Source organism: Triplophysa rosa, unplaced genomic scaffold (genome assembly GCF_024868665.1).
Source record: "Triplophysa rosa unplaced genomic scaffold, Trosa_1v2 scaffold359_ERROPOS111650, whole genome shotgun sequence".
In the NCBI taxonomy this organism is placed as follows: domain Eukaryota; kingdom Metazoa; phylum Chordata; class Actinopteri; order Cypriniformes; family Nemacheilidae; genus Triplophysa; species Triplophysa rosa.
The window spans coordinates 44486-72362 of record NW_026634363.1 but is presented as its reverse complement, the minus strand read 5'-3'; the positions used below and the strand labels follow the sequence as shown (position 1 = coordinate 72362).

Sequence of the window (27877 nt, the reverse complement as noted above, 5' to 3'; positions counted from 1 at the left end):
ACACGCCCCCTGAATGACATTTGAGCGCTGATTGGTTGTCTCACGGAGCGACAATAATTATTAAAAAGATCAAGGCAGAGCCGCTTGTTTATTGGTCAACTGTTACTACACGTCACGCAGAGCTACAACAATAAACATGACAAGTCGATCGAGTCTTTGTTCCAAAACAAGTTCGGAATGTCTTTATGACGTCAAACAGGCGAAATAAACTCAAGTCACCCTCTTTTGACTATACATTTAACAGAATGTTACCTTTATAACAATTAAATATACTCCGGTAGTTACACATGCTAATGTCAATAATTGTGGATCCGTGCGTTTTTATATTATAGTTAACTTTTCAACAAATTTATTAAATCGGACAAGTGTGTACATGTTTTCATTTTGTTGTATTTGTCCACACTAGCCGTGAGCTCGTGTCTCCAAACGTGCTGTGTGCGCGCTCACTGAGTGGGCGGGGTTTCAGCACGTGCAGAGCAGAGCACAGAGCAGCTAGCGTGCACGTCGTGAGCGCGCGGGAAGAAGTCCCCTGTGTCTCGCTTTTATCGAGCAGTAATATTAAGGACACACAGTAAGATGACACGTTTCGCAATGAATTGATTTGTTTGATATAAATTCTGAGGAAAAACAACCAGAACGCGCTATGAAAAGTCACTAATGAAGACGATCTCCTCACAGACTCATCTCGAGAGAAGGCGCGAGACTTCATTGAGTTAAGACAAGTTTTTCTTCAACAGTTTTAAAGTCAGTCAGAAAGACAGTTAAACATTGATATAACAGTGAAGATGAGTACAAATATGTGAGAACTGATATATTCGAGTTATCATCCTTGTTCAGTTACACTATGTTTTACTATACAATTAGTTACGGGTTATTTGTATTAAAACTTGAGGATAAAAAAATACAGTTATATATAGGATATGCATATTGACACCAAAAAATAGTATATATATTTTCTTATTGGCTTAAAGTACAGTTCATAAGGACTGCTTTTCAGCGGTACCCAATACAAGCACACTGACAGTAAATGGACGAGACCAACCATGCTACAACTTTATTTTTGGACAGACTATGGATAACACTCACTTACATTTCATATTTGTTATCAGGGGAAATTGGGTGTGACCACCTGTGAATATTTTTTTTTGTGCAGAGGGTTGTAATTTGGCTTCTACTGTAATGTTTTGACATGCAGTTCCACAATGTCAACGCCAGAGGGCAAAATACTTGGGTATATTTGTTATTTTATCCAATTTCAATTGTACTGTATTACTGGCTGCCTTAACGAAAATTAACCATTGTGTTACTACAGTTAAAAAAATTGGTTACTGAATTAAACCACGGTTTTGCCGATAGTGATCAATAAACAAAACAAAAAACATGGTTACTACACTTTTACCACTTTTTTATTTACCTAAAACTCAGAGCAAATATGAGAAAGTATAATTTCAGTGGTTAAATTATCCTAACTGGTTCATTCCTATAATTATTTATACACTTCTAAAAACTTTTGGAATCTCTTGTAGAAAGACAAACATTTTTCCTTTTTACTTCATTTCATAATAAAAGGAGTCTATGATAGAGATTTCAAAATTCATCCAGGCCAAATCTAAGCACTTCAATTATACCATTTATAGAGACACAAATGACTGACATAAAATGTCCACCCTGTTACGGACAAACACATGATAACCTAATAGGCTAATAATAGAGGATTTTGTATAATTCTTGATTTATTAATACTACAAAAATCCCACATGCACACAAATACAGGTAAGTGTGAAGTCATGTGACTGGTGCTGCCTGTTTGGTTAGTTTTTACCTGCCTATCGTGTCTGACTGCACCCAAACTCAGATCTCTTCCTGCTCTCATGGAGTTAATAAAAGATCATCTTAACATGAAGAAACCTTAACGTACAGGTAACATGAAACTTTTTGTTTGTAGTATGATTGTATATGTAATTATTAGGCACTAAATAATGAGTTCAGTAATAAACGTGTCAATGAGCTTCGGGAACAGCAGACAGTTTCACTTTCACCTCCTGTCACAGAACCGACTCATAATCATATCTCTGTGTTTAACATTTTGTTGAGAAGAATAACTTTGAAGTGTAACACACACAATTTATAAACACGATGCATTGAGAGTTTCTGCATGTAGATCGACAAGTTGTACTAAAATAAATCTTGTGAGGGATAATAGGGTTTTTTCTGTGGCTATAAGATGATCGTCTGAAGATTAAATAAAGACACTGAAGACAGAAACATGTCCAGCACTGACAGCACAGGTGAGATACACACACGATGATGTTTTCTATTGATTTTTTTCAGTTATGAATCTCAGTTAATTATAAGTGTACTGATTTTGTCTTCTGCAGTGTCTGTTGTCCCCAATCCTGCTCGCAGGACAAGACGGAGTATGGACCATCCTCCTTATAGTGAGTCTTTACATAGAAAAAGATTGTGTAATGTTGATGATGAGTTTATATATTAAATGTGTGTTTGTTGTGTTGTGTGAGGATTGTTCTGTTGGGTAAAGATGAGTCAGTAAACAGTAAATGTGTGTTTGTTGTGTTGTGTGAGGATTGTTGTGTTGGGTAAAGATGAGTCAGTAAACAGTAAATGTGTGTTTGTTGTGTTGTGTTGTGTGAGGATTGTTCTGTTGGGTAAAGATGAGTCAGTAAACAGTAAATGTGTGTTTGTTGTGTTGTGTGAGGATTGTTGTGTTGGGTAAAGATGAGTCAGTAAACAGTAAATGTGTGTTTGTTGTGTTGTGTTGTGTGAGGATTGTTCTGTTGGGTAAAGATGAGTCAGTAAACAGTAAATGTGTGTTTGTTGTGTTGTGTGAGGATTGTTGTGTTGGGTAAAGATGAGTCAGTAAACAGTAAATGTGTGTTTGTTGTGTTGTGTTGTGTGAGGATTGTTCTGTTGGGTAAAGATGAGTCAGTAAACAGTAAATGTGTGTTTGTTGTGTTGTGTGAGGATTGTTGTGTTGGGTAAAGATGAGTCAGTAAACAGTAAATGTGTGTTTGTTGTGTTGTGTTGTGTGAGGATTGTTCTGTTGGGTAAAGATGAGTCAGTAAACAGTAAATGTGTGTTTGTTGTGTTGTGTGAGGATTGTTGTGTTGGGTAAAGATGAGTCAGTAAACAGTAAATGTGTGTTTGTTGTGTTGTGTTGTGTGAGGATTGTTCTGTTGGGTAAAGATGAGTCAGTAAACAGTAAATGTGTGTTTGTTGTGTTGTGTGAGGATTGTTCTGTTGGGTAAAGATGAGTCAGTAAACAGTAAATGTGTGTTTGTTGTGTTGTGTGAGGATTGTTCTGTTGGGTAAAGATGAGTCAGTAAACAGTAAATGTGTGTTTGTTGTGTTGCAGTGAGGATTGTTGTGTTGGGTAAAGATGTGTCAGTAAACAGTCGAGTAGGAAACTTGATATTAGGAAGATCAGCGTTTGAGAGTGAATCTCCTCCAGATGATCATCAGTGCTGTGAGAGAGTCCGAGGAAAACACATGACACTCATCAACTGTCCTCATCTGCTCCAGCACAACCTCTCATCCCATCACATCACACAGACACTGAGAGAGTGTGTGTCTCTGTCTCATCCAGGACCTCACGTCATCATTCTCATCTTTAAACATGATGATGAGTGTTCAAGAGAAGATCAAGAGCACGTGAACATGATCCTCAACTCTTTCTCTGACAGTGTTTATGAACACACACTGGTGTTGACCACACACGACTCACCACACACTCATGTCAATGACATTATACAAGAAATTATAGACAAATGTCTTAACAAACACTACAGACTGGAGAGAAACAGCTCCCCTTCTGAATTTAAAGAGACATTAGAGAATATTGTGCAAATGAACAGTGGACGACATCTGATGTGTGAAGAATCTCTCACAATGAAGCAGCAGACAGAAGAAAGAGGTGAGTGTGAATTTTTATATTTAAAAGTTTATTATTAGGGGTCAAGTCCTGAACGGGTGAAGACTCCTATTGTATCTTGCACATGATGTGTCATTTTCTAGCCATTTTGAATTTTTAAAGAAAGATACTTTTTCAAACTCATCCAACAGTGTTTGTCTGATTTGTATGAAATTTGGTATGCAGCATCTAGAGACAGTGCTAACTGAAAATGTGTTAAAAGATTTTCATTGGCCAATCCATTCTTGTATAGCGCGTCAACAAATTTGATGGCGAACACACCAAAACGGATTAGAGGCTGTATCTTTGCCAAACTTTAATGTACTGACATGAAACTTGGTATGGTCGAACATAAGCCTGACCTGAGACAACATGCTTTGTTTCAGCGCAGTGCCACCTAGTGGTTATTTTTGCTCATATCTTCTGAACGGTGTGTCCAAAGATTGTAAATTCGGGGTAGTCACATAGCCGAACTTATCAGCAATTTCTTTGGCCAAGGCCCGCCCAAGAGGCCATATGACTGACAGGTAAAGCAACCAATCCCGTTTAATTTTGTGCTGCATCATGTTTAGAGGAGTGGAAATGTCCCCACAGTAACAGACCAGTGTACATTCACGAACGTGTCAAAAGTTAACAGCAACAAAATGATTATAAGTTTATGCCGTGAACCTCGCATACTTTTAAGAATTAAGCGTTTAGTCGATTGTGAGGAATTCTTATGGCAACCGTTGTATGCACAACAACTTACTTCTTAGATCAGGCGACTCCTCGAAATCCTGTGAAATTCAGCCAATCAGATGACGACTTTGAACGTGCTTTGCAAGTGTTTGCAGAAAAGTGTACCTTATGCATCAGGCGTTTAGCCAACGGTCCGTGGGCGTGACGTCTGAGGCTGAGACTAGATTCGGCTTGGCTACATTTGTTGGCTTTGGTTCTTTGATACCACATTTATCATATTACACCATACTACCTCTCCTCCTTTAAATATTGAGTGATTTGAATGAAATTTGGTATATGGCTTCTAGAATCATATGGAAGGTAAAACCTGCCAAATTTAAATAAATAAATCAAATGATGAAAATGAAAACCAGATTATAACTGTTTGCACAATATGTGCCAAAATGAAAAATAAAATGAAATGATTTTTACACTGACAATGCGTTGTCTCTCAAATTGAAAACATTTCGGCTTTTACATTTCGGCTTAATTCGGCTGGATTTTTTGTTTTCAACTTCACAGAAAAAAACTAATAAATAGCTTGAAAACTCGTTTTTCACATGTGGGCAGTATGAAACGCCTCCTTCTGCTGATTGGCCAACTAAAGATCAGCAAGCGACATCTTCGGTTGTCCCTCGGTTCAGTGAATGAACAGAATAAATAGTCCTCTGCTGCTGCACAGTCTGGATTCTTCAAGTATGTTTCATTTCTCTCATTAAACAACTGTCCACAAACCGTACAGGGAAGGTCCTAGACTGGACTTTCTTCTGTGCAACCTAACGCATTTTATATAAATATTTATATCACAAATATTAATGTAGTTCGCATATCTTTCTAGCTTTTTGTATGCTTTTTAATCAGCCCCGCATACTTTATTACGATAAAGCCAATCGTTATACGAAGCGCTGCACTTTGTTATTAATGTCCTGGACTGGTTCAGGTCTTATCTTAATGACCGCAGGCAATTTGTGTGTATGGGTGGCTATAGATCCAAGGTCTGTCCCTTATATACTGGTGTTCCACAGGGTTCAGTTTTGGGTCCCTTACTTTTCAGCATGTATATTTATCCACTTGGTGAATTATTAAGATCTCTCAATCTTAATTATCATTTTTATGCTGATGACACACAGATTTATATTCATTCAAGATCAGGCCAAAATGTGGACACTGTGCATATCTCTAACTGTGTTACTATGATCAAGAACTGGATGTCTGACAATTTTCTGTCTCTAAACAGCTCCAAAACCGAAATTATTCTAATCGGCTCTCCCCATCAGCTGCGCAATGCCGGCCCTATGACAATGTCTATTGATGGTGTTGCTTTGGAGTTTCAAAGCAAACTAAAAAATCTCGGAGTCATCTTTGATGCCTCGCTAACATTTGAGCCTTTTATTCAGAACTCGGTTAAGACATCCTTTTTCCACCTGAGAAATATTGCTCGTTTACGTCCTATGTTATCCTTTTCAGTTGCTGAAAGGTTGATAAATTGTTTTGTTTTCTCACGTGTTGATTACTGTAATGCACTTCTTGCTGGAGTATCTAAAACCTCAATTAGCAAACTACAATATGTACAAAACTCTGCGGCTAGAATTCTGTCTAGGGCTAAGTCCGGTGATCATATTTCCCCTGTTTTAGAGTCTTTACACTGGCTCCCTGTCAAATACCGTATTGATTTTAAAATCCTTATGTTGACTTTTAAGGCATTGCATGACCTGGCTCCTCAATACCTGTCTGGTCTTTTAATTCCTTACAAACCATGTCGTAATCTACGCTCTTCTCAGTATGGTCTTTTAGACGTTCCCAAGACACGGCTCCGCTCCATGGGTGATAGAGCATTTTCTGCTTATGCTCCTAAGATCTGGAACTCTCTCCCGATAAACATCAGGGAGGCAAACTCACTAGCCACTTTCAAATCTCTTCTTAAAACATCTTATTTCAGGATTGCTTTTACTTGACTGGATCTTTTGTTTTGTTTTATACAGTATTTTATTGTGCTGTTTTATTAATGTGTGATGTATTGCTCTGATTTGTTTTATTAATGTGTGATGTATTGTTTTATTATATGTTGTGCAGCGCTTTGAGAAAGAAACTTTTAATGGCGCTATATAAAATAAATGTATTATTATTATTATTATTAATACATGTTGTAAATTATGCACCTGTTTAAATTCCTTTCTGAAGTTCAACTGTCATAGCAAAAAAACATATTACGCACAGCACTATTACGTACAGGCGTTTGTCACCGCGCCAAAAACTAAGCTGTATGTATATATATATAAATATCGGCTGATATAAAAGCATACAGAGCCGTTTACTCTCATATCGCTCGTCTATGACAATGATATCATAAGCGGATTGGTCTGTGCAGCGCGCGCATGAAGTTAAACAGCTAATAAACCTCAAACCGAACATAACGATGGATTCCATTGTGCTGACCACTTTGGTAATGTACAGTGTGAGCGCAGGCCAGCGGGGGAATGGGACCATCACGCTCCGGCATGGTTCACGCCACACTATTAAATGCAAGGCTCTCCAATGCTCTAGTTTGTTCATCTGTTCAGACGTCTGTTAACTTATCAGAGATGCAGAACACCAAACAGCAACTTTTATTTAATGTATAATTGTTAATCTGGTTTACATTTCATCATTTCTTTTATGTATTTAAATTTGGCACGATTTACCTTCCATAGAATCATCCTCAAAAAAGTTTTTAAAAGCTTGAAATATACCACCTCAATGAATTTGAAAGCGAGTGTGCCAAAGGGTCATGTAACTACATCTTTACATAAATGTGTGTATTGCCTAAAAACTTTGTTTGTATCATCACTGGCACATCTTTTTCGTCTCACACTAGTTTGGTGACGGCACCACCTAATGGTCAAAAGTTATAAGCACTTATATTGTATTCTAAATGCTTTTACTTTTGTTTTTAAATCTGCTTTTCAAAAACTCATCATCAGAACGGTCCACATGTATTTCCATTTGTCCTGTTATAGGGCTCGACCCCGTAATTGCTTCTTCAGCTATATTTTTTATCTTCATCTCTCTCACTTTCAGATGTTGTGAAGCTGAATGTGGTTGTGTGTGGAAGTGACAGAAGATTAAAAAGCTTCATCTCAAAGCTGATGTTGAATGAGAGCAGCAGAAGATCAGACATGAGATCAGATTGTGTGCTGATGAAGAGAGAGATGGAGGTGTGTGGAAGTCTGATCAATCTGCTGGAGCTTCCAGCTCTCTTCAACACGTCACTGTCAGATGATGAACTGACACGTCAAACGCTCTGCTGTCTGTCTCTCTGTCATCCTGGAGCTCACGTGTTCCTCCTCATCGTTCCTGTTGGTCCACTGACTGATGAACACAAAGCTGAAATGCAGGAGATGCACAGAATATTCAGCTCAAGAATCAGAAATCACATGATGATCCTGATAATGCAGAAGTCTGAAGACACAACAGCAGAACTGGATGACGTCACACAGTCGGTTATTAAACGTTATGCAGCTCAAGGTCATTTCTTTCATCCAAACACACAAGTGTCCACATTACTGGAGAGAATTCAGCAGACGGTAGAAGATAACAGAGGAGCTTCTTTCACTACACAAACATTTTTAGATGAGCAGATGAAGAGGATGAAAGATGAAGAGATGAAGACACAAATCCATTTACCAGGTAAGAATCAGAAAAACACACATAATTACTCTTTGGCCCTTTTTGATATCACACATTGTGTAAAAATAAACTCATTTTCTCTTTGCCAGATCTTTCAGAGATCACAGATGAGGTGAGGATTGTGCTGTTGGGTAAGACTGGAGTTGGGAAGAGTGCCACAGGAAACACAATCTTAGGAAGAGAAGCGTTTACATCAGTAGAATCCTTTGAATCAGTGACCAGCGAGTGTCAGAAACACACAGCAAAGATCAAGAAGAGATTCATCACTGTGATCGACACTCCAGGACTGTTTGATACCGAACTGAGTCAAGAAGAGATTCAGAGAGAAATGACCAACTGTATCTCCATGATTCTGCCTGGACCTCATGTGTTTCTCTTACTGGTTCCACTGGGACGCTTCACTCGAGAGGAGGCTATAGCAGTGAAGATCATTCAGGAGACGTTTGGAGAAAACTCTTTCATGTACACCATGGTGCTCTTCACCAGAGGAGATGATCTGAAGAAGAAAACTATTGAAGAGTGTTTGGGAAAACCTGCATCTCCTCTGAGAAACCTGATAGAAGAGTGTGGAAACAGATATCATGTGTTCAATAACGCTGAGACTGAAGACCGCACACAAGTTTCTGATCTACTGGAGAAAATAGATCACATGGTGACAGCAAACGGAGGCAGTTACTACTCATGTAAGATGTTCAGAGAGATGGAGAGAGAAAAACAAGAACAACACATGAAGACACTGATGGAGAGAATAAAAGAAGTGAGCAGAGAGAAAGAAGAAGAGAGAGAGAGAATGACGATGATGATGGAGGAAGAAACACAGAAACATGAGAGAGAGAGAAAGACAAGAGAAGAAGAGATTAGAGAGAGAGAAGAGAGATATAAAAGAGAACTAAAAGAGAAAGAGAGACAGATGAGAGATGAGATTCACAAAGAACAAGAGACATTTAAAAGGGAAATAAAGGAACTGAAGCTACAGAATGAAGAATATGAGACGGAGATCAAGAGAATAATGAAGGATTTAGAAAAAGAAAGACAGAATGTTGAGGAGAGAAAGAGAAGAGAAACAGAATATAGTGAGAGAGAAGAACAATATAAAAGAGAAATAAAAGAGATGAGAAGAGAGCGAGAGGACCGGGAGACACAGACACGAGAAGAGAATGAAAAAACGAGAGAAAGAGAGAGAGAAATGTGGGATGAATATAATAAGAGACTGAAACAAGAGCGAGAGGAGATCAAAGAAGAGAAAGAGAGAATAGAAAGAGAAAAAGAGCTGAAACATACCGGAGAAATAGAGAGATTAAAAAAACACACTGAAGAAGAAAAACAGAATCAAGAGAGAGAGAAGACGAGAAGAAAAGAAGAACACAAGAGAGAAATGAAAGATGTGAGAGAGATGAGAAGAGAACGAGACTCATTTAAGAGTGAAATATCAGAACTGAAGAAAGAAAACAAAGATCTCCTGATCAAATATGACACACAAACAGACAAACTGATGAATATAATAGAGAATCATGAGAGAGAGAGAAAGACAAGAGAAGACGAGATTAGAGCGAGAGAAGAGAGATATAAAAGAGAACTAAAAGAGAAAGAGAGAAAGATGCTTGAGGACACGAGAAGAGAGCGAGAGGAATGGGAGAGACTGAGAAGAGAAGAAGATGAGAAAGAGAACCAGATTCATGTGGAAGAGTGTGAGAGACTCAAGAGAGACATGGAGGAAATCATGAGAGAGAAAGAGAGAATAGAAAGAGAGAAACAACATCAGCTAGAAGAGTTTGAGAAGAGAGTTCAGGAGGAGAGAAACACGAGAGAAGAACAAGAAAAGAACTTTGAAGAACAACTGAAACTCGTGAAGGAAGAGAGAGAAGATCAACTAAAGAGAAGAAGAACAGAGATGAGAGAGGAGGAAGAGATGGAGATCTGCTCTCAAACACGAGCTCCAGTACAGGTGAGTGTTCAGAGAAATATCTTTTATTCGTGTAAGTTTTAATATTTTGATCAGTAGCATCTGACTGTTTGTACAACATGATCTGTTTTGACTTTTGTGAGTTTAACATTAGTAGCAGCACAAACAAATCATTGACTGAACGGTTTCTAGTAAAGCTGTGGTATAAACATTAAACAAAAGATATGTTGACTTCAAAGTGATTTATTTCAATGTTCTGTCTTTCAATTGTAATTCTGAACTTTTCTCAGCAAATATATGCAATTAATTATGAGTATTTTCTGTGCGACATCCATAAGATATAATATTGTTTTGTTTACGTAACAGAGACAACAGACTGATGTCAGAACTGCAGGAGTCAGATCAGGTCTATATCTACAGACGGAAATGAAATGGGAAATTCAAAAGCATCTGTTTGACAGACTTCAGCTTCATGAGAGAAATGACAATACACTGAGAGCTTCAGATGTTCTTCAGATAACTTCACATTCATTACAGTCTCTTGAGTCTTGTGCTGAAGAAGAGCTGGTGAAGAATTATCTACAGAAACTACTGATGATGAACTACAGAGCACGATACATTAAAACTAATGACACCAATGAACATCATCAAACACAACTAACAGACAAACAGTCAAATGAACACAATGGAAGTTTTTATAAAGCTATGTCTTCATCTAATGCAGTAACAAGTAAACCAGACTCTATTCACCCGATGGATGTTCAGATGGCTTTGTTTCATTGTTCTGATAGTTTCCTAAAGCAGATGATGGTCACTAAACTCTCTCAGTGTCAGTTTGCTCTTCCTCTGCTTGTTCCTGATCCATTCACACAACACATTGAGTTTCCTCTCTGGACATTCAGACAAATCAACAAGAGCTGGAAGGTCAGAAAAACTGACGATGACATCATCAGTAAAGTCCAGTCAGTGTGCACAGCAGAAACTCCGATGGTGTCGTTCTTCAGGTTTGGTTCTGCGTCTTCATCTAAATCTCAGCTGATGAACAGTCTGATCAATGAGAAACACAACACGTTCTTCCACAGAAACTGTCCAGGCAGCAGCAGAACCAGACTACTGATGGATGGAGTGGTGGAGATCGCCTGGTACTGTCCATCTGGAAAAGACACAGATACATTTACTGACTGTGTTGCCTTCTGTAATCTTCATGGTGATGCAGGAGACCACGAGACACAGATGAAGATTTTCACTGAAGTGTCTTCAGTCAACGTTGTTCTTCTGACTAAACTTGACAAGAATGACAAAAACACAACAAAGATACAAGATCTGTATAAAGACAGAAAGCCACTCATTTGTCTTTTTACTGAGAATGAATCTGCTGTATGTAAGATGAAGAGAGGAAAATATAAGATTGGTCTGAAAGACAGAAATCAGTCAGATGTGTCTGAAGAACTCAGAAGAGTCATAAATGATTGTCTCTCATCTTCAGCATCAGCGTTCATGTTCAGACTTGAAGACGTGTCCAAACACTCAGATGTCAGAGTAGATGAAGATGATGAAGACTGCAGGAGAGGAAGAGAAGCAGCACAAGAGATGATGAGTTTACTGGAGAATAAACCTCTGACAGAAATCAAAGAATCATTTCTGCCCTGTCAGGGTGAACTGTGGCATCTGTGGTGTCAGAAGAACAAAGAACTTCATCGACCTCAAGGGGAGGAGCTAGAACAAGAGAAAAGTAAAATAGAAACAGAAATGGAGAACATTCGTAAACAGCAACACAAATCTGACATGAGTGAGTTTATGAAGTTCTTTATTAACCAAATGAACTCACAGGATGCTAACCGGATGTTTTTCCTCAAATGGCTCAGAATCCTCCTGGATGAATTCACTTCAGCTGATCTTTCTGCTCTGCATCACAAGTATAATGAAAAGTGGTCAACAGTCTTACAACTGAAAGAAAATAATGATAAATCTGCACAACTCAAGACTGAACAAACAGAACTTGAGAGAATATCTAAAGGACTTCAGGATGCTGCCTTTGGTCTGGAGCACATCATGAGAGAGATCGGTCAGATCTATGAATCATGTTCATCTGTGAAGAAGAACAAAACAGATCTTCAGTTTCCCTTCTCTTCTCTCCCGAGTGTTGCAGCAGAGATGATGATGTCTGGATTTCCACTGGAGCTGATGGATGGAGATGCTGCTCATGTTCCTCTGATCTGGATCTCTGCTGTTCTAGATAAACTCATCCAGAAACTGGGAGATCAGAGAGTATTTGTACTGTCAATTTTAGGGATTCAGAGCTCTGGGAAATCCACCATGTTGAATGCCATGTTTGGACTTGAGTTTGCAGTCAGTGCCGGCCGCTGCACCAGAGGAGCGTTCATGCAGCTGATCAGAGTCTCAGAGGAGATGAAACATCAGATGAAGTTTGATTATATTCTGGTTGTTGATACTGAAGGTCTTCGTTCTCTAGAACTGGCTGGAAGATCCACAACACATCATGACAATGAACTGGCCACATTTGTTGTTGGTCTTGGACATCTGACATTGATCAACATCTTTGGAGAAAACCCATCTGAGATGCAGGATATTCTTCAGATTGTTGTTCAGGCCTTTCTGAGGATGAAGAAGGTCAAACTGAAGCCCAGCTGTATGTTTGTTCATCAGAATGTTTCAGACGTCACCGCTGGAGAGAAAAACATGGAGGGAAAGAGACGACTGCTGGAGACACTGGATGAGATGACAAAACTCGCTGCTAAAGATGAAGTCTGTGATGAAGAATGTTTCAGTGATGTCATTAATTTTGATGTTCTTCATGATGTGAAGTATTTTGCTCAGCTGTGGGAGGGAAGCCCACCAATGGCACCACCGAACCCAAACTACTGTGAGAATATTCAAGAACTAAAAGAGACTATTATTTCACAAGCCTCCAAATCAAATGGAATAATACTGACACACCTACAAAAGCGAATTCAAGATCTCTGGGAGGCTTTACTGAATGAACGATTTGTGTTCAGCTTCAGGAATTCTCTGGAGATTTCAGCATACAGGAGACTGGAGACAGAATACAGCAAGTGGTCCTGGAGTCTTCGCAGTGCCATGATGGAAATTGAGAACAAAGTACAATATAAAATAAATGAAGCAATTGATGAGATTGAAGAAAGAGATCTTCAGAGAGAACTGAAGGAGAAAAATGAAGAAGTGAAACAATCAATGTCAGAATTCTTTGATAAAGACACAGATGCAGAAACACTGGTTCAGTGGAAAACTTCATTTGAAATAAAAATCACAGAGCTTCAGGAGAACATTGTGAGAGAAACAAAGAGGAAATTAAATGAGATTCTTCAGCAGCGAGACCTGAAGAGAGAGATTGATGCTCAGAGGACACATCATGAAAACACTCTCTTAGAAAAGAGCAAAGAACTTGCATTAAAACACAAAGAGAAAACAAATGATGAAGAAACTCTGAAGAGAGAGTTTGATGTGTTCTGGGAAGAGTGTGTGAAGAAGATCACCAGAGATTCTCCTCCAATCAGAGACATTGACATACTGAGAGATGTGAGAGAACTCCTCAGTGACATCTATAAAAGTGTCCATGTAGAGGCCTGGAGAGAAAGCAGGGATATTTTTACTGTTCAGAGTTATTCAGATTATGTTCAGTTCAAGAAATCCAGTGGAATTACAGCACCTGTTAGAAATGCCTACAGAGCAGCTAAAGAAATCCTTGGATACAGTCTGTCTAAAGAAGATGAAACACAAATAAGAACATTTATCTCAGATGTTGTTCAGCAGACAGACTTGATTCAGTCATTTAATATCTCAAAGCTGGGCTACAACATGACCTGCATTCAACACCTCACAGATCACATCAAGACAAAAATAACAGTATTTGAAGAAGGACCAGTGAGATATGTGTTCAGGAGAGAATTCTTCATAGATTTGGTGTTTTCTATATTTAAGAGAGCAAACAAGACATTCACTGACCAACACAGAATGTTCAGAGAAGCCAGAGATCCTGTTTTCTATGTTAAAAAGAAGAGAGGAGAATACTATAGTGTTTTCCAGAAATACTGTCAAGGAGCAACATCAGCGGCTATTTTTGGTGAGATCATCTGTCAGAAACTGAAAGAACCCATTGAACAGAGTGTCTACAAACAGACCGCCAGAGATTTAGCAGATGAGATGAGATCAAACTGTACATCACTGAAAGGAAACAGATCAAATCTGGAGAAACACATCCTGAAGAGACTGGCAGAAGAGGAGAACTTTGACAAATACATAAACTACATTAAAAACCCCAGAGATCACTTCAAGAGTTTCATCAGAGATGAAGTGAGTCAGTACATCAGAGATCAGTTCAGTGTCAGTGTTCAGCTCAAGATGAGTCAGAACATTGAACTCCTGCAGGAGAAGATCATGACAGCAGCACATGAATCTACTCAACATGTTCAAGAGAACAGAGGAGATGTTGATGTGTGGTTGAAGTTTTTCACACTGAAGCTCTCAGATGTTCTGATGTTCTCTGTGAAGGACTTCAGTGGAGTCAACCATGATGATGTTGATGATTTCAAACTTCTAGAAGCTGTGATAAGAACAGAACTTCCTCCAGTAATGTCTGACATCAGCAGAGAGTTCAGCACAGATTCATTTGAAGTCAAACTGGATGTGAACTACAGATCAGATGAGATTGTGATTGGTCACTTGTGTCAGTGCTGTTGGGTTCAGTGTCCGTTCTGTAAAGCCACCTGCACCAACTCAATAGAGAACCATGATGGAGATCACAGTGTTCCTTTTCATAGAATGAATGGAATTAATGGATTCTATGATCATAAAACAAATAATTTCTGTATAGATTTATGCTCAACTGAAGTGTGGAGTTCTAAATGTTTTAAATCATCAGATAATTGGATTTTATTTAATGAATACAGAAGAGCAGGAGGCGTGTATGCAAACTGGAGCATCACCCCTGACCTCTCTGAACTGCCCTACTGGAAGTGGTTTGTGTGCAGATTCCAGAAACATCTGGAGAGATATTATGAGAAAACATTCCAGGGTGAAGGTGAGATTCCAGATCAATGGAGACAATACAGAAAACAAGATGCTATTGAGAGTTTAGATAAATACACGTAATGAAGCCTCTGTGACGGACAGGCTTCTCCTGCGGTAGATGAATCTGAGACTGTGGTTTTACTGGTCACTTTCTTCATACAGCAGCTTGACGTTGAGTATAACCCCCCCCACACACACGCACACGCGCGCACACACACAAACACACACACACACACACACACACACACACACACACACACACACACACACACACACACAGGGACACATCAATGAGGTTCAACCTGGCGTTAACCTGGAGTCCCAAACACAGATCACCTTTTATTGGACCAGAGAGGACAGCTTCAAACTTAAAAGTTTTCAAGGTTTGTTTTGCAGCCCAATAATGTTCCACAACCTTGACATGAGTCAGACACACATAAAACAAACAGATTTCTTACACAGACGACTGCTGAACTCAACTCAAGCATGAACATCTCTCTGTTCTAATGCTGTTTGCTCTGATTGGTGGAGGGTGAAGCGTGGACTGTATGTTTGTTAAGGACCCCGTCATGCAAACCAAAATGATAATGATGATGATGCCATGAAAACTCGTATCCACTTAATAAATGCCTTTGTGTAGCTGTCCACTGACCTTCAGCTCATTATACCTAGACACCTCTTCAGATGTTATGGTGGTTTTTCTAAATATATTGAGTTTTCTTATATAAAAGAACACATTTAAGGTAGTTATAGAGTTCATGTACTTCTCTGATCTTAACAAGGGCTATAGGCCTCATAGGATGAGCACCATTAGACATCTGCTTAACATTACAAACACACAGCACACACACTTTTGGAGACATTAGTCTGTTCAAGTTACAAACAAAAAAACGAGCACTGATTGTGCTCAATATTATCTTGTCTAAAGTGCATGTTTACTCTTTGAAGTACACTAAGCTTGGAGTAATAAATGACAATGTGACGTATATCTACATTTTAAAGATGGATGTGTGTGTATATCTTTCTGTTTAAAGCTTTAAAAGGTTTCGCCACAGTTAAATGCTGATATAGGGAGCGTGACGTTTAACTGTGGAAGGTCAAAAGAGGATGGACTAATAAGAACAAGTGATGTCATGTAAAACCTGGTTGGTAGAAGATGATGTCAGGTAAAACATGATTGGTTTGAACTGTGATAACAACTTGAGAACAGTGTATAAAAGATGAGGTCAGATGTGTATTCATTGGACATCATCAGATGAACTCTGTGGCCCGGTTTCACAGACAAGGTTTAAGGCTAGTCCCAGACTAAAATGAATGTTTGACCTGTCATAACTGAGGATAACTGGCCCAGAAATATCTTAAAATATGTTAGTGCCATTGTTTTGTCTCAAGATGCACACCAGTAATGTATTCTTCTAAGGCATATTTATAAAAGCGACATGAATATCTTAATTCAACTAAGGCATAGTCCTGGCTTAAGCTAAGCCGTGGCTGTGAAACCGGGCCTGTGTGTCTCACTTTGATTGCTCGAGCAAATGACGTTGAAACTCTTGGCATCTGGAACCCTTGTCTCTGAGATTTCTTTCTGCGATGGAAGGCCGATTCGCCACAACACAGTTTAGGTGAAAATGTGTCAATACAAGTTCAAATCTTGTTTAAGAGAAATAAAACCTCATGAAAGAAATCCTGACTGAGCTTATCTTCATACATAATTCAGGGATGTGTGTGTGTATTTAGTTCTGAAAGGAGAAATGTCAGTGGGTGATATGGTGTCTAGTCAGACTTATTTACCATCTTACAGAACTCTTAAAGGGACACTTCACCCAAAAATGAAAATTCTGTCATCATTTACTCGCCTTCCAGTTGTTCCAAATCTGTATAAATGTCTTTGTTCTGATGAACACAGAGAGAGATATTTGGAAGAATGCTTATAACCTGACAGATCTCAACACCCATTGACTCCCATAGTAGGAAAACATACACTGGTAGTCAAAAGTGCCCCAGAACTGTTTGCTGTCCTACATTCTTCAAAATATCTTCTTTTGTGTTCAACTGAACAAAAGAATGATAAAGTAATTTTTCCTACTATGGGAGTCAATGGGGGTCGAGATCTGTTTGGTTATAAGCATTCTTCCAAATATCTTTCTCTGCGTTCATCAGAACAAAGACATTTATACAGATTTGGAACAGCTCGAAGGTGAGTAAATTATGACAGAATTTAAATTTTTGGGTGAGATATGTTAACTTCTAAAAATATAAGTGTTCGTATTGGAGCATGGTGGCGTAAAGAAGTACCTCTGGATGTCTTGGTGACAATTCTGTCATCATTTACTCACCCTCGCGTTGTTTCAAATCTGTAAATGTATTTGTTCCGATGAACACAGAGAAAGATATTTGGAAGAACGTGAGCAATTTTCAGTTCTGGGTCACCTTTGACTACCATTGTCATTTTCCTACTATGGGAGTCAATGGTGTCCCAGAAATGAAAATGACTGACATTCTTCCAAATATCTTTGTTCAACAGAACAGAATTTATACAGGTAAATGACATGAAGGTGAGTAAACGATGACAGAATTTTCATTTTTGGGTGAACTGACACTAAGATTTACAAAATAATGTGCCAAATAAACCTCAGAAGATCTGAAGGTATTATGATGGGTAATGTGACTGATCATATAATCTTTCTAATGAAATGTAAAGTACTTCCACAGTGGAAAAGACAGAAAGAGTTAAAACATCACAAACACAACAGTGAAGACGAGCAGAAACATGAGCACGGCCTGATAATAATTATCCTGGAAACAAGAGCACTCGGATGAGAAAATGGATTGTGTCCGGACGAAAGGATATTACCTAAAATACATAAAGGTGACGTTATAAATGACTGCTTAAGGATTCATGCCATCACCCTGTATGTTGCTGTTGTGTTTGATGTGTGTTATGTCTCATCTCTAGACTTCTGAACACATCGTCTGTTCACCCTGAAGTGTAGAAGTGAAGGACACTTCTGTGTTCACATCTTACCCACGAGGAACACAAACAACAAACAAACACATTGTTTTGTCACTAAGGCTTGTGAATGTTTATTTTACTTGCGTCCTGAAGCTCAAGTAAACAAATCCTGAAGATTCAAGTATAGTACAGTTTTCATCCACCTGCCCTTTCATTTGGTTTACGGTTTTTATTTTAAAGGGTCGTCAAATTCATAAACAGCACCAGAGACACTGACCTACACATGAGAGAGAGAGAGAGAGAGACTCATTCACTGCTGTTCAAACTCTAAAACACACCGAAAGAATAAGAAGTCTAACATGTACAGATACTGCAGCTGACACACACACACACACACACACACGTCTCTCTCTGTCCACAGTGTTTCAGGTCGGTCTGTGTAAACATGAATACATATGTACAAATCATCATCATCATCATTCAAATGAGTATAAAAACACTTCTGCTCATTGGACGCTCAGCAGATAATGCATAAGTGGGAGGAGTCAGTCCTGGATCAGAGTTCATCTCACTGGAGCGCTCTGATGTCACGATGGCTTCCTCTTCAAGTCTCCGCCCTGGGTTTGATTGACATCTGCACACAGAGACAGAGGCGTCATCACGTGATTCTCAGAGAAGATGAAGAAAGCACAAACGGACGCATGCAGATGCAGCGGGCAGACGACACCGCTCCGAGTTTACCTGAGAAAGCCAGCTGTAAGTGTGGAGGAAGAGCGCCCTGAGCCCCAGACATGAGACCCTTTAACAAATCTGAGGAGAGACGGGACAGAGAGACAGACACAGACACACATGAGACGCCGTGAACAGAGGATGAGTCACGAGTTTTAATGTCACAACAGATGAATGAAAGAGTGAGGAAACCACCACCTGAAAATGAATGAGTTTTTAAAGTGACAGTTCACACAAAAATGAGAATTCTGTCGTCATTTAAACGTTATGACTTTCTTCCGCAGAACACAAAAGAAGATATTTTGAAGAAAGTTGGTAAGCGAACCGCACTGGACCCCATTCACTTCTATTGTATGGACACAAAACCAATGCAAGTCAATGGGGTCCAGTTAACAACTTTCTTCAAAATATCTTCTGTTCTGCAGACAAAATTGAAATGACAAGTGGGTGAGTAAATGATGACAGAATTTTTATTTGTGGGTGAACTGTGACTAAGAAAAAATCAAGATTCTAATGCTGGGTTCACACCAAACGCGAATTAAGCGATTTGCGCAAGTAAATTATATATAAAGTCAATGCAAAAACGCATATACTCATGACGCAAACTCACGCGCGTCGATCTCATCCGCAAAAGTTGAAAATATTCGTCACATCGTGTCACTCACGCCAAAATAACGAACTCAAGAGCGCGATTGTTCGCGTTTGGTGTGAACCCAGCGTAAGAGTACAAATCTAGGGCTGAACTTTATTTTGAAACATCACAATATGCTTATCGCACTTGTTTGTGATATGATTTTACTTCTTCAAAACGTTATGTATAGTCAACCTTTCATCATCTTTAACTGTTAAATAATTTCCAGTTTTTGATATAGACTCGATTCATTTTACAAACTTGAAGCATTATCATTTTGCATATTGTATAATGCATTGTAGCAAGTTAGCACAAATTACATTTTTCTTTAAAATTTAAACATTCACTATAATTGACAACAAAGGAAAGAATGATGAGAACGAAAAAACAGTGTCATGAGGCAAGAAATAAATGAGCAACAGTGAAAAAACACCACAGCAGTAACAACAACAGACACCAGAGCCAGCTAAACACATTTAACACTCCAATACTTCAAACTAAATGTACAAGTAAAACTACAGATTACACCATTTAAAACCTAAATAATACTGTTGTTTGGTATTGCTTCTAAAATGGACTAAAAGTAAGATCTTAAACTGTTTGATGCAATGTTTCACTACAAATGTCTTGAATGTTTACTATGAGCACACACACAAACACGTCTACACAACACAACACAACACAACACACAACACACGACACAACACAACACAACACACGACACATCTCCTCAACGCTCACATCACTCATTAGAAGACTTACGGTGTGTTCACACCAAGAGCGAGTTGAACTATTTGCCCGAGTAAATTGCATACAAAGTCAAAGCAAAGACGCAAATAACCACGGATACGGCGGCGGGTGATGTGTTTGAGGCAAATGCGTCTTCCGCACGAGTTGAACATTTTCAACTCGAGCAGGAAATTCATGCGAAGAGTGTATTGACACGTCTGGTTTGACACGTCCAGACACATGAAGACCCTCGCCTTGGAAATAAAACCAAGAAATCCAGCAAATACTGTAATATAGAGCGAGGAGCGTGACGCTTCACATCCGGTGTGAACACAGCGTAACAAATGAGTTATCATCCAACTAAACCATCAGTTCTGCTGATATCTGTAACCAATTATAAACCAAATGATATTAAATATACATAAATATCAAGTATTTCTTTAATCTGATTTGATTTACAATCTCTTTTTCTCAACATTCAAATCAAAGTCTTTTATTCTACAACTGCATAAATAACCTTTAACCCCCGATCATTTTCTGTGGTTTTGAGGTATGTGGAGTGACTCACTCTGAGACAGGGTAAACCCTGAGCTGCTGGGGTTTGTTGAGGCGCTGGAGGCCGCGGTCGACACCACAGATGAGGGCAGATTCAGCAGGTTTGGGAACTGGAACGGGAGCGAGACTGGAACCAGTCCTCCCAACATCCCAAAACCCATCGGCAGAGAGGAAGCGGCTGAACCCAGAAGAGCACTGGAGGGCGACACCTGGAGAAAAGACCTCCATTAAAACACTATTAGACCCAACAGCTGGTGTCTCGGACAGCAGACGAGGTTAAATGTTCAATAAGAAAAGATATTAAAAGGAAAAGCAGGAAGAGAATCCAGAAGTCAAGAGTTCTGCCCTGCAGTGATTGAATGGTTTTGTTTGCCGAAATCATTTTCATCAGACTAAACCATATTCATGTCAAACCTGTGAGAGCTGAGCTGCTGCTGTCGCCGCGGAAACCGATGTGATGGTCTTCACCCCTTGATTAGCACCGCCCACTTGTCTGTGCCTCTGACTGTGATTGGCCGTCCCTGCCGCCGGACACGCACTGATCACAGGTAGTTTGGTGAGAGATGAGGTTGTGGTGGTGAGGTTGGACATGTTGTTGCCCTGAGATGTTGTCTTGTGTCCCACAGGAGAACTATAAACACCTGCTGAAAACCCTGTGTGAAGCCCTGGACTCTTAGACGTGTGCTGGTGCATGCTGGGTAATGTGAGCGGTCTGGAGGTGGGGGATGAGGTGGGTGTGAGTTTTATGATGGGTGAACTGGAGTTGTGGGGGGATTTGGTGATGGTGGCCTGCATGGGCGTGATGAAGCCGGGCTGATGCAGGGTGGGTTTGGCTTGTGACGGGGTGGTCAGGTGAAACGGCAGGACGGTTTTAATGTTTAAGTGTGAAGATGACGTGGTCGGAAGCGTGTGCGTCCGTGACAGAGCATCCACACGACTGACACCGCTATTATTGCTGGTTTTAATGAGACCCGTCGGCATGGCGATCACCGTTTTGCCACCCAGAATCTTCTGAGGGGCATGAAGAGGGGATGATGTCGGAGGTGGGCGTGGTTTTGGAACAGCAGGCACTGATGGCACACCCATCTTCCCGCCCGATGTGACAGCGGGACGCTGAGCAGGTACGACTGAATGTCTCTGAGTCTGAGATAAAACACTCACGCCTTTAACGGCCTCACTGCGGACCGACGAGAGGACGGTGGGAGGGGACGGGGAGATCTTTTTGGGCAGATGTGGAGACGCGTGCAGTGATGCTGAAGGGGTGGGTTTGGCTCCGTCGGTCGACGGGGGGATGTCGGACTGAACCAGACCTTTAGCAGCGCTGCTGAGCATGGCCAGAGCATGAGAGATGGAGTCCAGCGAGGGAGCGGTCAGATCCTCATCCAGAGAGTCAGACAGACAGATGGGCTCAGGGGGAGACGACACGCGCTGGACCACAGCCGCAGATGCTGCAGAAGGAGGCATGGCTTCCACAGAGACGACTGACCGCTGGAGAACACCACCGTTGTCCTGAGGTTTAGGCTTAGCTTTTGGAGGAGGTAAAATCCTTTTCTTCATTCTGAGGATCCAAAAGACAAATGTGAGTCATCTCATCGGCCGTAACTAGGGATGCGCTCAGCTCACGATTCAGGGTGCACAATTACGCTTGTAGCATGATATTTGGAAATAAATCAATATGAAACTGACACTCAAATGACAGATTTCTTTCCAAAACATAAACAAGTTTCAGTTGTATTTGTTTTTTGTTAAAGAACTCACAACATTCCAGGCTTAATTCAGCCATCTGTAAGTAAACTAATAAAAATGGAATAGATGCGTCACTGAAAAATAAAACAAAAACGTAATATACTTTATGTCAGAGCACTTGCCCACAAGGCTATCGGTTCCAACCGATATATTGTTACACCCCATCCATCAGACAATCATGCCATAAAACTAAATAACTTCCACAGAAGAATCAAGCCGAGGAGAAACTCACGTGTTTCCGGTGAGATGACCGTGAGCCATACGGCTCTCTTTAAACAACATCCTTAGAAAAACAACAGAAAGTGTGTTTAGATCTAATGTGACGTGAGATCAAATATAAACAATAATGTTTAAGAAACCTAATGGGTGATACACACTCGACTAGACTGAATAAGAATAGTCAGTTAATAACTTTTCCAGGTGATATTGTATTGAAACTATCTTAATAATGCCTGACGCAAGACATCATGAACATAATGAAATACAGAAATGAGATTCAGGGATGTCACACACACCTGGCCTGCATCCATCCTTTAGGCCAGAGCGGCTTAACCTCCGTCTCCATGAAGACCTTCAGATAATCTTCAAGTGAGAGTGAACTCTGACCCTCCAGATCATAACAGCCCAACTTCACCCGCACCACATTACACAACAGAGTCCTGCACACACACACACACACACACACACACACACACACACACAGTTAATTCATATACACACGATGTGTGCGTCACTGACGCTGCATCACAAGTTTCACACCTGAGTTTGTCGTCCCACACAAACTTCTTCCTGGGTCCCATCACTCTTCGTCCTGGCTTCTCTTCATCCTCGTCTTCAGACCCGTTTCTCTCAACGTCCTCCGACTGTTGCCTGCACAATACAAACACACACAGACTCATTGAAACATCATTCTGATCTCAGGCCTGATGTTTCCGTAAGGTTTGATTTTTATGAAAGCTAATATTTATTTCATACACTGTGGAGAACTGTCCCGCAGATCAGAAACACACACATTCAGTGATAAATAAGATATGAGGGATCAACTCTTACTTGGCGACTTTGGCCATGCAGTCCATGTTGAAGCGTGCGATCTGCTCGGGCATGACGCTGCACACGGCTAGTTTGAGGTTGAGCAGCGGCGTCCGTAGCCTGTCGTCCTGAACATTCAGACTCAACTTCTTCAAACGCTTGAGCAGAGCTTCTTTATTACATGGAACAAACGCCTCCAGATGAGAGTAGACCGCCGAGCGCACAGAAGCGTGTTGTTCCTGAACCTGCAGCTCAATACTAGAGAGAGAGAGAGAGAGAGTCAGTCTGGACTTACAGAGAGTGATGTGGCAATGAAAGTGAGAGAGAGAAATAAACTCACTCCAGCAGAATGTTGTTCATGTCAAGAGTGAAGAACTTCTTCCTGCCCTCAACATCAAACTGACGAGACGCCTGACAGAACAAACACAAACATCACAAACACAGCAACAAACAGGTCCCTGATAGCACACAAACATCTGGGAGACGTCTTTTATGTCTGCAAGACATAGTTTGCTCATCTGTAATATGTCTCGGAGACGTCTGCTGTCAGAAAGACCTCTAGAAGATGTCTGTAAGATGTGTATGATTTAGAACGGATGTAAAACTGCTCTTTCTAAGATGTTTAGCAGATGCATTTACACAGAAGACGTTTTCCAGATCTCCAGCAGACGTCTTACAGACGCAGCTGTGCTAGCTGGGGTTTACAACCACACGAGGGGAATAAACCATGACAGAATTGAGATTTTTGTCCGAATGGTGAGCTGTCAGACACTCACCGCCCGCAGGTCCTCGATGCGTTTGAGGAGGGGTGCAGGAAGACCGTTGGGAAGAGGTGGCGGAGGCATCAGTCCTGTCTTCTGCACTCTGGCAGTGGCTCCGGTTTTCTGTCCCGCCGCTGACCCATTCTCGCTCTGTCCCGGACTGGACGGTTGAGGAGAATCCAGCAGTCCAAAGTCCAGGTCGCTCATTAACTCCTGGAGCATGTCGTTCTCTGTGGCCCCGCCCAGCAGTGACATCATGGCCGGGTCAGAGGTCAGGTCGGCCACGGACAGATCGCCGGCGGGGGTGAGGGTGTTGGATTGAGCTTGTGAGATCTTGGCAGCAACCGCTGGGATCTTCTTCATCTCCTCTTTCTCCCGCGTGAAGCGTCGGAGCATGGCGGCGAGAGACAGAGAATCCTTCATCAGCTTCTTCCTCTTCTTCTTCTCCGGCCGGTTGAGAGCGGACACTCTGGAACAGAAACACTCATCACACGCGTGTCATGGACCGAGTGAGATTTACAGAACACGTCTCTGAACTCACCCGGCCTTTGGCACTTTGAACTTTCTGGGTTTCTTCTCCTCCAGACATCCTTCCTGCTTCTTCTTTCTTCTTTTGATCACGCGCTCCTCTCCGTCCTTCTGTGAGTCAGAGGAAAGATCCGAGTCAATCTCACGCTCAGAGATCTGAACATCATATCAATACGCTCGTCTGTTAAAGACAGAAGCTGACCTCAGATCAGCAGTCACACTTTAAACGTCACCTTGATGTGGCGGGAGTTTTTTCCTCCGTCTTCTCCCTCAGATTCAGACGCGGCTCTGAACTGCAGCGTGCCCGTGTTGATGTAGAAACCGCCCAGTTTAGTGGTCAGAGAAGCTGGAACGAGCTCATCGTACTGCAGAGGATCAAGAGAGACGTGAATGAGACTCACACACAGGATACACAACACAGTTATGACAGGTTTCAAGCGAATTGTCCACCAGAAGAATAAAATGTGCACGTCAGACTCACAGCCTCCGAGTTGTCGATGAAGGGATCGGTTTCATCGTAGCCGTAACCGATGTCAATGAGATCCTGCATGCGGTCTCTCCTCTTCTTCTTGCCGCCGTTTCCCTGAAAACATGAAGAATGAGCAGACTGAACACACACAGTGATCTGTGTTAAACACACACGTGTTGAGGTGAACGTGACAGCTACAAAAGGAAACCTACATATTTGCTCTCAAACTTTTTGGCGAGCGCTTCCACCTCTCGTCTCTCTTTATCTTCATCTGCAAACGGGTCATTGGGGTCCAGAGCGGGTGCGAGTCGTTGTGGAGCTTTTCTCACCTTAAACGACAAATAAACCACGTCAGACAGCACCAAACACACACAATCACTAACAGCTCCATACAAATACACGTTGTGCGTTTTAGTTCATTTTTTTAATCAAATGTTATGTAGTGCACGTAACGCTGTATCAACTGAGATGAACCACAATAGCCCTTTGTGTTCTGCAATTCTCTTTAAGTACTGAAAAACAGTCACATGTCAAGCTTCAGCGCCAATATAAATGAGAACTAGACTTCTCAAAGTCCACATGAACCGCAGTATTGTGACAATAAAATCAGATGCCGTAGCTTGTTTTCTCCACTAGGATTCGATCTAAAAAACAGTGGGCGTTTCATTCAGAAATGAAGCTGACAGGAGACTGACAGTCGGAGAGGGGAGGAGTCAAAAGATGTCCATCAAACTGATGTCATCAGAGAAGAATCAACACTCCAGAGCAGAAAGCGCAATTTTTACATTTTACTTTGTGGGAATGTTTACCACAAAGCTAACAATGTGGACTAATAAAGTAAATATTCTATATCTTAAGACCAATACAGTGTCACTATGGCACACATGTGTCTGCATTTACATCTGTCAGACGTCTTCTGGAGATCTAGAATAGGTCATGTTTATAAGTTAGAACGGATGTAAAACTGCTCTTTCTAAGATGTTCAGCAGATGTTTTTACACAGCAGATGTTTTACAGATCTCTAGCAGACCATGTTGATTTGGTAACACAGTCCTTATGTTTAAACATTGTTGGTTTAAATAAATCTGCAAACGCCATTATAGTTTATCAGCAGTTATAAGTTGAAATTTGTAATAAATAAATTTCCAGCAAAATGATTTTCGGCGTTTATGAATGTGTGATCCCTCCTCACGACTAAAACGCGCCCCACATTCAATCTATTGTTAAACTGTTGTGTTGGTTGTTAACATATAGTATTGGTGTTTGGTCAGGTAGACACTACATAAACACTTGGTTACTTATTAGTTGTAGAGTGTTTACTACAGTAGCAGGTTACTCAGGAGTCGACCCTAAACGTATTGAGTTACGAGTTAAGCGCGCGCGCGCACCTGCACGCTCGAGTGCACGAGCTCGCTGTAGTTAAACTCCGCTGATCTCTGTTCGTTCGGTTCGGACAGGTTCAGGTTCAGACGCAGTGAGGGATTGGTTTCTCCTGGGTCCGCTGCTGTCTTGCCGGTACCGAACAGCCCGACGGCAGTAGTACCGGCACCGCTGCTGGGGTTCGGCGGCTCGTTCTCTCCGTCCTCCCGCCGGCGTTTCTTGGACTCGGGCGCTGATGTGTTGTTGAATGAGGCGAGAGTGACGAACGGGACTTTTCTCGGGTCGGCCATTGGACTCTCCGGTTCCGCTCGAGCCCGTCCACGCGCACACGGGTGAGCGCCTGACTGTTAGCTTGAGCTAAAATGTGCGCGTGCACTCTTTAACGACAAAGTAAACTCCAACACGAGTAAAGAGTTCGCTGTATGGTGCGTTTGATATTTCATTCAAATCGAACCCGTTCACTTTATTCGAGTGTGAAAGTAGTTTTTGTTTCTCTCGGTGAAATCTCAGCAGCATCCGCGGCGGCCATTTTCGATAGCAGTAAATACAGGATGAGGCGGCGAGGTCACTGAGCATGCGCACTACAAGCAAAGATGGACCAGGACCAATCAAAGGTCGCAGAGCGCTTTAGAACCCGCCCACTTCGAGTACCCCACTAAGAGAGGGAGGGGCCGCTTCCGTGCCCGCGCTGATCGCGGGAGATTTCAGAATCAGTAGTGGATTGGATTCATCCCGGTGACTCGAATCTTTTGAATCGGTTCACCAATTCTTGGTTCCAGTTTTCTTCGGTTATTAATATAAAATGTACAGTGTTTTATGTAGTATATTGATATTGAAACGAAAAATACAACACATTTAACTTTGTAGAAAACAGCACTCTTATGTCAAACAAGTTATTTCACAAATTAATTAAATAAAAGTCACTCATTATAAAATGGCCTGACCTGATGGTAGAGCGGAGAATGGGAAGTGGGGACCTGACGAGAGCTGAGATGATAGAGCTGGATAAAAAAGGACGCGGTCACCTGACACGTCTTCACTACAACATTTCAAATGCTATTAGATTATTAATGATAAACTTAAACTATAATTTACTTTATTAGT

General features: G+C 40.9%; 2 protein-coding genes across 5 annotated transcripts; one reads left to right on the top strand and one right to left on the bottom strand.

The window, feature by feature from the left end:
- Nucleotides 1–468: 468 nt before the first annotated feature.
- Nucleotides 469–16967, top strand: LOC130550558 (interferon-induced very large GTPase 1-like). 3 transcript variants are annotated; one of them, XM_057328045.1, is made up of 7 exons: nucleotides 469–712; nucleotides 2225–2288; nucleotides 2379–2438; nucleotides 3374–3931; nucleotides 7703–8311; nucleotides 8401–10256; nucleotides 10581–16967. In XM_057328045.1, exons 2-7 carry the CDS (start codon nucleotides 2267–2269, stop codon nucleotides 15342–15344), a joined length of 7869 nt encoding a protein of 2622 aa, XP_057184028.1. In that variant the 5' UTR covers nucleotides 469–712; nucleotides 2225–2266; the 3' UTR covers nucleotides 15345–16967. The 3 variants fall into 3 exon arrangements, with proteins under 3 accessions (XP_057184028.1, XP_057184027.1, XP_057184026.1); XM_057328044.1 differs by having other exon boundaries at nucleotides 469–1920; XM_057328043.1 differs by having other exon boundaries at nucleotides 469–2288.
- Nucleotides 16968–18327: 1360 nt separating this feature from the next.
- On the bottom strand, nucleotides 18328–27336 carry ubn2b (ubinuclein 2b). 2 transcript variants are annotated; one of them, XM_057328053.1, is made up of 15 exons: nucleotides 26782–27336; nucleotides 25606–25722; nucleotides 25406–25507; nucleotides 25158–25289; nucleotides 24938–25035; nucleotides 24412–24865; nucleotides 23976–24046; nucleotides 23657–23893; nucleotides 23366–23476; nucleotides 23122–23265; nucleotides 22839–22889; nucleotides 21275–22418; nucleotides 20874–21069; nucleotides 18958–19026; nucleotides 18328–18850 (listed from the first exon to the last, which is right to left on the bottom strand). In XM_057328053.1, exons 1-15 carry the CDS (start codon nucleotides 27061–27063, stop codon nucleotides 18804–18806), a joined length of 3255 nt encoding a protein of 1084 aa, XP_057184036.1. In that variant the 5' UTR covers nucleotides 27064–27336; the 3' UTR covers nucleotides 18328–18803. The 2 variants fall into 2 exon arrangements, with proteins under 2 accessions (XP_057184036.1, XP_057184037.1); XM_057328054.1 differs by lacking the exon at nucleotides 18958–19026.
- Between the last annotated feature and the right edge of the window lie 541 nt (nucleotides 27337–27877).

Excerpts from the sequence above, each read along its gene's own strand:
- LOC130550558 (XM_057328045.1), top strand. The coding sequence starts at position 2,267 with ATGTCCAGCACTGACAGCACAG. Across the intron at positions 8,312-8,400 it reads GACACAAATCCATTTACCAG|ATCTTTCAGAGATCACAGAT; the intron begins GTAAGAATCAGA and ends TCTCTTTGCCAG. Across the intron at positions 10,257-10,580 it reads AAACACGAGCTCCAGTACAG|AGACAACAGACTGATGTCAG; the intron begins GTGAGTGTTCAG and ends TTTACGTAACAG.
- ubn2b (XM_057328053.1), bottom strand. The coding sequence starts at position 27,063 with ATGGCCGACCCGAGAAAAGTCCCGTTCGTCACTCTCGCCTCATTCAAC. Across the intron at positions 25,723-26,781 it reads TCGTGCACTCGAGCGTGCAG|GTGAGAAAAGCTCCACAACG; the intron begins GTGCGCGCGCGC and ends TTGTCGTTTAAG. Across the intron at positions 24,866-24,937 it reads TTCAAAGTGCCAAAGGCCGG|AGTGTCCGCTCTCAACCGGC; the intron begins GTGAGTTCAGAG and ends TTTCTGTTCCAG.